This window comes from Astatotilapia calliptera, chromosome 7, assembly GCF_900246225.1.
Source record: "Astatotilapia calliptera chromosome 7, fAstCal1.2, whole genome shotgun sequence".
Taxonomy (NCBI): Eukaryota; Metazoa; Chordata; class Actinopteri; order Cichliformes; family Cichlidae; genus Astatotilapia; species Astatotilapia calliptera.
The window spans coordinates 15,880,830-15,894,373 of NC_039308.1; the positions used below are offsets into that span (position 1 = coordinate 15,880,830).

Here is a 13,544-nt window from a genome sequence, read left to right on the forward strand (position 1 = left end):
ATATATATATATATATATATATATATATATATTTTTTTTTTTTTTTTTTTTTTTTTTTTTTTTTTTTTTTTATGTGCTGGAATGTGCAGAAAATAGGTTTAAATGTTGAACAAATTTCTTCCAGTCAGAGAATGTTGCATATAATTAAATCTTTGTTTGATGCATAAAGTTAAAAGATTAAAACTAATAAGAGAAGTTTTAAAAAGATACTTTTCCATTTGATTACATTTTGTATGATGGATTATGCAGAAAAAGTAGAATCGGGCTGAAAGATCTATCGCTTTATCACCTATTCAGGTTGTAAATCGTGTTTTTAAAAAGTAACTAAGTAACTAAGTAATTAATTACTTTTGAAAATAAGTAATCAGTAAGGTATCAAGATTACTTTTTTTGGGGAAGTAATCAGTAATTAGTTACTGATTACTTTTTATAAGTAGCTTGACCAACACTGGTTACCAATATTAGAGATACTGCACTCACTTGTTGCTGTTTCTGATACACTGGGTGAGTGTGAGTGTATTATTAGTGGCATATTAACACAGTTGAAAAGTGTAGTTGCTGAAGGGGAATAAAAGCCCTGCCTCACCCCAGACCACGTTTTCATCGGTGAAGGATAATAGAAAGTGACAACTTCTTACGGGGGAACTACCTTCCCGCTTTCCTTCCGCCTTCAAATTCATTCACTGTGTGCATAACTGTGTCCAAATTTGTGTGAGTAAAAAGAGGAGGAAAAACAGAGACAAACAAAAGCTTGTACATGCAGACTTTACCTAACTATCGATGTTTCCCTCAGATGTAAGTGTAACGGCCATGCCAGCGAGTGCATTGAGCGAGAACATGGTAACCTGGTCTGCGCCTGCCAGCATCACACAGAGGGAGCCGACTGCCAGAGATGTCACCCCTTTTACCAGGATAGACCCTGGGCCAGGGCCACTGGGGACTCTGCCAATGAGTGTTTGAGTGAGTAGCTTGATCCAAGGGTGACACTGTGAACCCACTGGGTGCAGCCATCTGGAAAATACACGTGCCAGTGTTAAATTCAAATGACATTCTCAAGCTGTCAGAGATCCCACTTAATCCATCAGTGTGCTACCTCACATCAATCCCCAGTATTTCTTAAATCTCGATATGTTCACATGCACCTTTTGTCTTTTATTGTGCGAGTTAGTAAATACAACCACTCATCACTGTTGGGGAGGATAAAAAGCACGTAGTCTGGAAGTCCTCGTGGAAATCACTGAACTTTACTGATCTTCATTATGCTCTAGGCTGAATGATTTTTTATTATGCTGAACTCAGCTTTACACATAATTTAACAATACGTCTGCCACCGCAGATGACCTTTTTTTTCTTTTTTCTATTTTTGTGTGCAAAAGTTGCCAGTAAAGGAAATAATCTGATGTATTTAAAATTGTCTGATTGCAGAGCCAAACAGCTGAGAGATCCCTGGAAGATTTGTGTATATTTGATTTTTGGCTCATATGCACAAATGTTTGCAGGCATTCTCCCACCGTTGCTTTTGTATATGTGATTTAGCTGAGTGTTATCGGGTTTGGCTCGTCAGACCATGCATTCCAGCTGAATCCTGCTGACGATTAACCCTTCTTTTTTTCCCCTGAATTCTATTAAGCAGCAGACTTGCTCTAATTACTCTTGCACTTGCTTCCGAGCAGATGGCATCTTAAATAGACTTCTGCACCCAACTTAATCAGAATCAGAATCAGAATCAGAAAGGGTTTTATTGCCAAATGTTGAGCAGGTTTACAACATTAGGAAATTGCTGCGGTGCTTCAGTGCAAACATACTGTCATAAAAATATAAAGATAAGAATAAGAATTAAAAGTGCTAAGTGGATAGATATATACATGATATATACATGAGTGCAGGTGGTGATCAGTGCCAAACATGGAATGATGCAGTGACACAGCGTAGGGTCATGTGTTAGTGGTGGGAACAGTCATATGGTTATTGTTCATGTGTCCGACAGCAGAGGGGAAGAAACTGTTCTTATGGCGAGAGGTTCTGGTGCGAATGGACCGGAGCCTCCTGCCTGAGGGGAGCAGGTCAAACAGACTGTGTCCAGGGTGAGAAGGGTCAGCTGAGATCCGAGCTGCACGCCGCAGTGTCCTGGAGGTGTACAGGTCCTGCAGAGATGGGAGTCTGCAGCCAATCACCTTCTCAGCAGAGCGCACAACACGCTGCAGTCTCTGTTTGTCCCTGATAGTGGCTCCAGCGTACCACACGGTGATGGAGGAGGTGAGGATGGACTCGATGATTGCAGTGTAGAATTGCATCATCGTCCGTGTTGGCAGGTTGAATTTCTTCAGCTGCCTCAGGAAGTACATCCTCTGCTGGGCTTTCTTAATGACGGAAGTGATGGTGGGCTCCCACTTCAGGTCCTGGGTGATGGTGGTACCCAGGAAGCGGAATGAGTCCACAGAGGTGATGGGGGTGTCAGTCAGGATGATGGGGGGGAGTGGGGCTGTGTGCTTCCTGAAGTCTACAATAATCTCCACTGTCTTCTGGGCATTCAGCACCAGGTTGTTGTGGCTGCACCAGGACACCAGACGTTCAACCTCCCTCCTGTAGGCAGACTCGTCACCGTCCGAGATGAGTCCGATAACGGTGGTGTCATCTGCAAACTTGATTAGCTTGACAGACTGGTGGGTGGAGGTGCAGCAGTTGGTGTACAGGGAGAAGAGCAGAGGAGAAAGAACACAGCCCTGAGGGGAGCCGGTGCTGATGGTCCGGGAGTCCGAGACATTCTTTCCCAGCCTCACATGCTGCTTCCTGTCCGTCAGGAAGTCAGTGATCCACCGGCAGATGGGATCAGGCACATTCATCTGGGAAAGCTTGCCTCGGAGATGGTCTGGAAGGATGGTGTTGAAGGCAGAGCTGAAGTCCACAAACAGGATCCTGGCGTAGGTTCCTGGGGAGTCTAGATGCTGCAGGATGAAGTGTAGGGCCATGTTGATGGCGTCATCTACAGACCTGTTGGCTCTGTATGCAAACTGCACGGGGTCCAGGAGGGGGGCCGTGAGGGTCTTGAGATGGGAGAGAACTAGGCGCTCAAATGACTTCATGACCACAGATGTCAGAGCCACGGGTCTGTAGTCATTTAGTCCAGTGATCCTAGGTTTCTTGGGGACAGGGATTATGGTGGAGGACTTGAAGCAGGCAGGCACATGGCATGCCTGCAGTGAGGAGTTGAAAATGCCAGAAAACACTGGGGCCAGCTCGTTTGCACAGTGTCTGAGGGTGGCAGGAGACACACCGTCTGGGCCGGGAGCTTTTCGAGCATTCAGACTCTTAAACTGCTTCCTCACATCTGCTTCATGAATATGAAGAGTTGTGGTGGGAGGAGGTGGTAATCAATTCTGTGCATTACTATAGACACCTTATAAAAGCACCAGAGAATGCGAAAGTGCAAAAAACCAAATGTTCATTGTAATTGTTCATCTCTGTCTGGCAGAAGATTCATTTTGACTGAGTTTGCCCCAGCCAACGCCGAAACAGTAATCACTGCTTTTAACTACTTGTGATTACAATCAGCAAATCAAAATCAACATACACTAAATACACAGAGTCATGTAAACAAAAAAAACAGGGTTTTTGGTGTTTAAACTAATTTCTGACAAAATATTATTTTATTAAACTTCATCATCAAAAGGCTGGACAGTCTACATAAACATATGTAGTGTTGTCGAATGGAAGAGGTTCAAACATAAGGTCTGTGGGCCAGAATCGGCCCAAAAAAGACTCCAACCTGGCCCACTGGACAGCTGTGGAAAATGTGAAGGAGGACATAAATTTTGGACTATTAACAGCATTTTCATAAACAACTTATTGTACTGACAAACACCTCACCCACAGCCATTCATACTACATTAATAAAGTAATAAATAAACAATTAAATGACAAAAAAAAGTTCCTGTACTATAGAAACGTCTGTTTGTTTTACAGTGTGTACACAGTTAAATCAATAATGAGAATTTTCTTTGAATGAACAGAAACTTGCCACTTTATGATTACAGGGCAGTCTTGGCAATGAGATATCAGACTTTTCAGTAATTTTACACATGAATTTCTTACAGTTTAAGCCCAAAGAGTCATGCTGAGTCTTTCATTTACTATAGTGTTTCTTTATCATGTAGAAAAACTGAGACAGTCTATTGAAGTAACTCTTCTTTTACTTATTTTGAGATATCTCATGGATTAAACTTGTCCGGCCCACTTAAGATCAAAGTGGGTTGTAAGCAGGCCCACGATGCAAAATCTTGTTAGAGTCTGTAAATGAAGGACTTACAGGGTAAGTTTCCTTTAAAATATATTACCCCATAAACTAAAAAACATGCCTTATTATACGAGCTATAAAATAATATAGGCTGCAGTACAAAGTTTAAGATTTAGTGTTTTATCTCCAGTTTTATGACTACATAAAAACGTCCTTTCCTCAATTATGATAATTTTACATAAAACACTGTAAGTTTTGATATGATTCACTGGCAGGCATTGGGTGTTATATATATTTTGTAATTTATTAGCCATGCAACCCATTATATTAGCAAGGGCAGTGTTTGGATTTGCAAACATTCATAGCGACATGTAGACTGGCGTGTGTTAACAATATGGATCATTTCAGAGAATTTAGATGTATTCTTGTTAAACACATTTTTCTGCATTTATTGTGGATGTATAATGTATCCATCCATCCATCCATCCATGGATTGAAATCTATCCCTGCTGACACTGGACAAGAAATAGGGCACACCCTGCGGGTCAGCATTCAGTCAAAGGCCTGACACATACTATAGAGGCAGGCAACCATTTACACCCCTATTCACACCTAAACGTTGTAAATCTAACTTGCATGTCTCGCGTGTGGACAGTGAGAGGAAACTGTAGCATGCAGAGGGAACCCATACAGGCAGAGAGAGTGCCACATCATTTTATTGATGATGATGGTGATTGATGTGGTCATTGTTTAAAGACTGCTATTCAAAAAAAAATTTTTTTTAATGATTATTAGTTTTTTCTAGTGGTACTAGTAGTAAGCCAGTTTTCCAACTTTTTCTAAATCAGCAGGTAGTAAAGCTAAAATGATAACAACAGAAATTTGTTTCTCAATAGACTTTAATGTAAAAGGTTTTCATTATCTTAATATAAATTGATTAGCACACAGCAGCTGCTGCTACTAACAGAGCAAAAACATAGTAACACAAAGATATTAAAGTTATGTTTGTGGCCCATTTAAAAATTAGCTACCCAGATTATACAACGTCAGTTTAAGAAAAAATGAACAAAAAAACATCCAGAAGACTCTGGTGAGTCAAGCATCTCTTTTAATTGATATTTTTACACAGATAATCTTTTAGAACTGAAAATAAACTGCACCAGATGAGACCTTTAAAGATTTTTTAACTCTTGAAAGCTAACAAAATGGCAATAATAAAGACAAAACATGAATTTTTTAAAACAAACACCAAGTGACACCCAGTTAATTAACTTCCTATTTTCTGCAGTCACGTCTTTTGCTGCATATAGTAAATCATATTCCAGAGATTTAAAACTTAAGCTACTGCTCACTTTCCAATAATTAACTTGTAGCTTCATATCATATATGATCATCTCAGAAAATCCAATTTATTAAATTTGTCTCTTAATCATTGCAGTTTTTGTTTGTGAGCACACGCAATGGGTTTGAATGAAGGATCAGATTCCTCAAAGGCTTTCCATTTCAGCACAAGATAAAGCACTGCAGTGTTAAGTAAACGATTACCCACATTTACCAGAATGCTTAAAACAACACGAATAAGCACAAGTACAGTCATTCCAAATAACCCAGTGCTGACCCTGGATGGAATGTGTCAGCACAATGCTTTGGTCAATTGGGAAAATTTGCATAATCTTCCCACATAAAATGACACTTGACACATTACCCATCGTGTTTTAAAGAAAGAGTATGGTTACCTTTTTTTTTTTTTTTTGTAATACCATGTGACGATGATCATGTTTGACATAGAATTAGGGCTCGCAGTAATATCAGCAGGCTGTTTAAAATAAATGGTTTGTTAATAAGATGACTAATTTCTGTTTTGCAGATTAACAGAAAAGCATCTGTTTTATCTTCTTAGCTTTATTTCAGCCATAAAAACATAAAAAAAACTGTCACAGTTCCATCAGTCATAATTTATGATCTTTACAGGGCACAATGTTCGGGGAGTTTCAGATTTAGAGCCTCATTTAAAAGAAGAAAAGGAAGAAAAGTGTGACAATCTTGCAATTATTACCGCTGTCTTTGCTGTTGTTCTTGTCTGAACAGCAATAGCAGGTGGTAAATGGAAGCTTTAGGTGGCTTTTTACAAGAGTTTTTTCAATATTATGTGAACGTGACTCTGTGTGTTTATGAGTAATTTTAATATTAGTGTGGTTTTTTTATACAAACTTGAATTCAGACTGTATTTTGTTTAGTTTTTGTTTTTTACCTGGCTAGGTTTTTTTGGTCTTAAGGTGTGGAGAAATAACACAAACCTTTTTGCTACAATTTGCTCTGTGTGTGTGTGTGTGTGTGTGTGTGTGTGTGTGTGTGTGTGTGTGTGTGTGTGTGTGTGTGTGTGTGCGTGCGTGCGTGCGTGCGTATCAGGAGTGCAATGGAACGTCATTCTCATCAAGATTCTCCCCCTCTGAGACTGAAATCATTTATAGCCTGGGCAGGTTGCTTTGGGCCTTCACCATTTTTTGTTGTTTGCTTGATGTTGGAAGTGGCTTAGCCTGAGGCTGTTCCAGTAGGTACATGCTTTAAATCCCTTTTTTTAAACCACTGATTTATTGCTGATCCCGTTGTAGCTTGTATACTGTGATCATTTTGTTGCATACCTATTGTGAGGTCGACAACAAGGTAGATACATCACATACTTAACATTTTATTTCGGCCCCCTAAACTCCTGCTGTGAAAAAAGATGGTTGGGTAGCACCCAGTAATAATCATGCTATTTAGCATTAATAAGGTTTTATTATAGTATTAGCATCAACAACGTTAGCATAAAACCCACATAGATATATAAACTATAAACATTTAATATTGAAAACCCAGCTGCTAAATGTTCATGAAATTAGCTTGCTTTAAAGTAGCCAGGTCAAGATCATCATCAGCAATTGCAGGTTGAGAAATTTTTCTAACATTAATTTCACACTAAGCTGAAAATGATGATAAGCTGGTGTAGAATATACAATACCAAGACACTTACTTAGTCTGCAGTTGATTAGTTAATCAACTGTATTTGATCATCAGTAAGTTTGTGCACCTGTGTAAAAGGTTTTGTCAAATTGCTTTCAGGAGCATTTAGATGTGTGTCAATATAGTGTCACAATCTACCCAGGAGTGGATGTCACAGCAAGTTCACTCATAGGTCAGACTGTACGATGCTCAGACAAATCGCAAGTGCTAGGTCTCAGTTAGCATGTGAAACATTAAAGCTCCTGATAGTACAATTACAAAATGACTGAACAAGTATGGCTTGTTTGGCTGCCAGAGAAACTCTCTAAAACAAACCTGGCAACATGACTTAGCTTTGGAAACCACAACAATTCTATATAAATGTCGGCAAAAACACCTCATACCAACTGTCAAGCACAATGGTGGAGGGTCTGGACTTCTTTAAGTTGCTTGAAGACGTTTCACCTCTCATCCGGATGAGAGGTGAAACGTCTTCAAGCAACTTAAAGAAGTCCAGACGCTTTTCTTTGCAAGCTCCTTTGACTACGATGACCTGGATGACTGAGAACCTTCACAGACACAATGGTGGAGGATTAGCAATTTGTGTTTGTTTTTGTAGCCACAGTTCTTGGGCACTTTGCAGTCACACAGTCAAGTTCTACAAGCTATTGAAATATGGGGTGTATATATCGAGAATACTGCATAGAGGTCTGCGAAAACATTCTTTTTCACATGACTTTAGGCTAGACAAAGGAAAAGAATCCCAAAAAGACTTTAATAGAAAGATTACAATAAATTCTTTGTTAGCATATAAAAACCTTTGAATTTGACATTTACCTTCTCTTTATCCCAAGCTCATGAAGTTAAATAAAGTACAAGTGTGATAAAGTTTGAATAAATGATAAAAGGAAAAAGTAAATGTGTGTTTGATGCTTGGATTATAGTACTTCTTTTGCATACAGCTATATAATCCTGTTATATTAAATGTATGGTCACATGTCAAAATGTTTTATTTTGGTAATTTCATTAAATAAGTAGTCTAGTCATTTATTAACTGGAAAATGTTCACTCTTTGATACAGACATACGAAACAATGTGAAGTATTTTTCTAGCAAACCAGTCTGCACAACTTTCACCAAATCCTGCACTGAAACTCTGACCACAGATAAGTGATTACAGAGTCTGAGAAATAGTTATAATATTTATTACACATACAGTAACACAATCAGATCTCATATTGTTCATATGGTTTTGTAGAAATTTATAATATTTGGGATTTGTACAGTGGAAGAAAAATATCCCATCACATTCAGTCAATGCAGTTTCTTCTTTTTGTGCAGCAAAAGTAAAAGAAAATCTACAGCTAAGGAGTTCTTGTGTGAGCTTTTTGAGTTCAAAATAGGTATTGCATTATCTGACAAGACTTCCAACTCAGTCCAATCAACCTCAAACCATTAACCAGTACAGAATGGTACTATACTTATTTCACACTACACCCCATTACATCCCAGTGTCACATAAATTTGAAAACTTTTTCCCTCTAAAACCCTGTCCAGTTTATTTACGTTGAGACTTTTTCGCCTCATCTGGCACATGACTGAGGACTCATCACAGTTGTTTTCCATTACATCATAAGTAACCTTAACTACCTACAGGCCACAACAAGTCAGAACAGCACTGACCACAGCAGAACAAGCTTTATTCCTATTTTTCAGCAACTGAAATGAAACCCTGTGTCACAGCTGTGCTAATATGTTGAGATAATTTAAATTTAATATATTTTGGATGGTAGAGATAAGTAATGGTTTGTAACCTCACCCATGATGAGGAAACTCAGAAAAAAGTCCTTCCCTATAGACATAATAAAAGGACAGAGAAATTAAATCATTGAAAACAAACAAATCATATATAAAGAAATGTCAGCTGTCCTACATTACTACTGAAGTGTCTGAAAGATATCAAAGCATGGATGGCCTAATTTTTTGGAATTTTAATGAAAGTAAGACTGAGATCATTGTTTTCAGACCCAGTGGTGTTTGTGATTCCTCGTCTCTTGGACCTGGTCCCCTGCATTCATACGTAACTAACCTTGCTATCACACTGGACTGTGATTTTATACTAGATAAGCAGATGAATTCTGTTATTAAAGCTCATTTTTATCATTTGAGACTTTCATAAAGAATCAAATCCACTTTATCCTGTAAAATCTTTGAACGTTGTGGGGATAAACAAAAAGTATTTTACCAGTATAATATAATCTGCAGTATGAGCATTGCTTTAACAATATAACAGATAGCTTTAAGATGGCCTTAAGATGTTTATGATGATGTTAACTTTGTATTTCAGGTGCAGTTATAACCATTTTATACATATTGCATATCTGTGCTTATTTGAGTTGATGTTCAGGTTCTTTAAAGGTCGTAAGCCTCACTGACGTGACTGTTCAGGTGATACATGCTGAGGGAAAACTAGAACATAGAAGGAATTGCAATACATGCTTACAAAACACTTATATCAGTTTATTTTATTATCTTTTATATGTTCATATTCTTGTATTAAGGTTTTAGTAGAGGTTCTTGATTAAAACATTTATTTAGTAGAAGACATACACATAGTCTCAGTGAGCTTCTGGTCTGGTAAAAGGTCAGAAGTGCAACAGGTGAATTGAGAAAGAGCATTTGAGGATGAGACACAGACAGTAGGTGAAGAGGTGACACAAAGAGCATGTGAGGTCAACACACACACACACACACACACTTTAAATTAGATTTATTTAGAGGAAGAGGTTAGTTATGTTTGGCTGTAACTGCAAAATTGTCTTGGTAAAAGAGGAACCGTTTCTTGGTGTCTCGGCAAGAAAGAGGAACAATTCATTTTAAGATAAGAACGGAAAGTACCAAGCCATGAAAATAGATGATTTTCTAGGTGAAAAGTCATGATGATGTTGATCTGATCTATGTATAAAATGTATCTGTGACGTATGAAGGGGCGTCGGTAAATAAACCCTGATGTTATAAAATAATTGTTTGTGCTTTAGTAAGTCGAAGATCAATTGCTGTGTTCAGTGATCTTCCCACATGTGAATTAAAATCTTCGTTTGACTTCACCCGGCCGGACCAGTGTGGTTATTTTTCGATCACCTCTTGTACCCTTTCTCAATTCTTGAATCTTAACATCTGGGGGCTTCGTCCGGTGGTTGAGTAAGGGAAAAAGTGGAGGTGTGAGCGGTGGTCCGAGGTGGTCAGACGGGCAGACTTGGCCAGTGGTCAAAAGTGAGTGGACGCACGCCGGCGCATCATATTTAAAAAAGGTAAGACACTACCTGTTGAATTATTTCCAAAGTGTGTCAAATTGGGCTGTGAAAATTAAAAGTCTACTCACTGAAATTACTGGTGCATGTCTGTTTTGATTTTGATGAAAATTTCATGAGTTGAAAGCAGTAAAGTCTGCTAAAGCAGTTTGAGTCTGCCAGGAAAAAGTTTAAATATTGGGTTGAAGTCCCAAAGAAATTGAGTTAGAGTCTCAAGTAGTTTGGTAGGGAATTGGTTATTGTGTTGGTTAGAGTCCAAATTTGGTCATAAGAGTGGACCTGAGCGGTCATTTTGTGAGTTGGAGTCTCCATTTGACCACTAGGTTGCACCTGCTTCAGTTATACACTTGTTTCGAGTGTTGATTGTGGTTTCAAAGTATTATAAATTATTCTAGAACGGCAGTTCGAGTCTGCTAGGAAGCGCAGTGCTCAGAGGTAACGCTTGCCAATGCAAAGGACGCTTATGCATTGTCCTCGAAGAGGGATAGTCAGTTGGTCACTGTGGAGCTTGGGGCACTCCAGAATAACTAGGAGTTAGAGTCTCCTTACCGTTTGCAACGGTATCTGCGCTTTTTTGGCCAGCAGAAGTGGGCTTCGGGCGTGTAACTTTAACCTAAATCTTCAAAAAGTTTGGGTTGGTTGACGCTTTTAAATTGAGTTAGGGATTTTAGAAATGAGGCCAGAAACAGTTAAAGTCTTGATACTGGTTAATTGATCGCAAAAAACGGTTATGTTAAATTTGTCGAAATTCGATAGGTGTTAAAAGGTTTAAAATCTGTGCAGTTGTAAATATAAGACGTCTCTGTATAAAAAAGATCTCTGTGGGTCGAGTCAGCAATGCACTGACTGCCTGCTGCTATTCTTAGATGAAGAGTGTGTGTGCATGCAAATGAGGCAGCTGATGCAGAGCGCATGAGAGGACTATGCTTTCGGTTTTGTGTGTCATTCAGCTCTATAACTATTGTTTGCAAATGTGGATAAATGTCTGCAGTTAAAATGCTGGCTTAGTAAATAACAACATTGTAAATATATGAATGGTGACAGCGTTTCAAAATAGAATATAAGAATTGTTTGTGTTTAAAACCAACGTTTAGGTAAAGAAGATTTAAGGTGGATTTGAAGGCATAAACAAAAAAAATAAAAGGGTTACAGTCTGCAAGGGTTGTTAATACATGAGCTGACTGGATGCAGAGTAAGTGGAGTGGTCATCCTGAGAGGATTGAATGATGCTCTAACTCTGTGGTCAAGTCAGACATAGGCTTTAAGCAACCATGAGCCACTAATAAGCGTGACAGATTAATGAGTATGTGTAAATTGAACTTGTTAAATAGCTTTGATAGGAGTAACTCAATGAGCACGCAATAAAGTGGACCTGTTAGAACCTGTTTGACATTTGTCGCTTTAACAGTAAATGATTGTGTTGTGTCCCATGCACTAAACAGTCCCATTTAATACTGTAAAATCGTTGTTTAAATAGAATAAGCAAACATGCCTGTGATTTATTTTGCAACCTGTAATATACAAATTGCAGAGGAAGAGGGTCGACTAGAGGTGACCTGTAAATGTCACATAGTGACTGAGGAAGGTGTTTCACCTTATGAGATGACAGTGTGGTCCGAGATTGAGCTGCATGAGCTAAATGCCTATATACAACGTTGTCTATTTCTATTTCAAGGCTTAAAGGAGATGACTGAGCATGAAAATGATCCAAATTGGGAGCCCACAGAGGCCGCCCACTTTGCTCAGGTTATGGTAGAGTCGGTACTAGACGGTTTTGATTCTGATATGCTTGCTTGGGAAATAATGTAATTATCTGTGGAGATGTCGCCAAGCGATTAGTAGATTTAAAGGAGACAAATGTGCTTGAGAGTGCGTGGTTGAAATTGTATGTGTGCGTGTGCGTTTGATATGTGGGAGCCTTCTCGGGCAGCGATTTTTTGTTAAACCTGTGGCAGGCTGTGCAACATGGGGAAAGCTTTGACATAATGTCATAAAGGTGATTTCTTGGTTTTAGATTTATTAGTACGGGACAAGTTGAGGGACCCTTGAGGGTGTGTTGCTGTAAAGTATATAAGGGACGCGCAGCGCCGTTAATGGGTTTAAAATAAATGAAAAAACACTAATCCGAGGAACTATTGGAGAGGTAAGTATACGGAGGTGAGCGCGTTGCGCATAAGGGTTGCTGGTGTCATATATTAACACTTTGAGGGCGAATAATTTTGATTGAGTGTCAACGCTTGAGAACGCGAGGACAGCGTCTAAAGTGCTGGGTTAAACTTTGTGTATCACCGAGCAGGGGAAGACGAGCCAGTGGTTGCGAGAACAGCGAGACGAAGACTGAAACCGAAAGTTAAGCGTGTCTGGGTGACCTAGACCAAGAAGGTGGAGTCGACCAACGCCATTGGAAGAGGTAAGTCTGTGTTTCAGAGAATGGCTGACAGCTCGGGTGCGACACCTAGTGGGAAAAGGGGATGCAAACCTCTGAAGGATCAGCTTGAACAGCTTAAGAAAGCTATTCGTTTGGCTTCACCTGGAGCATTAAAAGCAGCAGAGAAAGAGTGCCGAGCGATGGAGGTTGAGGTAAGCAAACTTATTACATCTCAACAGAAAGGGCTGGGTGATAAAATAGCTCTGAGCCTGGTGTTAAAAACTGAGGGAGAGAGATGTGAACAGAAATTGAAACAATTTGAAGAGGAGTCCAAGGGACATTCAGTGAACAGGAAAGCCAGAGGAGAAATTAAGGATCTAAAAGAAACTCATGCCAGGTGCTGTAAGTGGCTGCTCCTGTGGAGGGCAGCCTCTTCCTGGATGACTGAGGAGGAGGATGACACAGGAAAATCAGGAGACATGGTGAGTATAATGGAGTCTTTGAAACATCTGAAGGAGGAAAATAAAAAGCTAGAGGACCAAGTGAAGGACTTGACTCCGAAGGTAGAAGAGGCTAATAGGTATTACACACCGAAATTATATCCTTGGGCTGAATTGGCACGTTGTGCACCACCACCACCATATGTCATG

General features: G+C 39.3%; 1 protein-coding gene across 1 annotated transcript in view; it reads left to right on the forward strand.

Annotated features, from left to right (window-relative positions):
• lamc3 (laminin, gamma 3) overlaps window positions 1–13,544 on the forward strand; it is a 155,536-nt gene that overhangs the window by 40,063 nt on the left and 101,929 nt on the right. Inside the window, exon 4 of the mRNA XM_026173353.1 lies at window positions 794–960. Within this exon, the coding sequence (XP_026029138.1) occupies window positions 794–960 (167 nt within the window). The remainder of the gene's footprint in view (window positions 1–793; window positions 961–13,544) is intronic.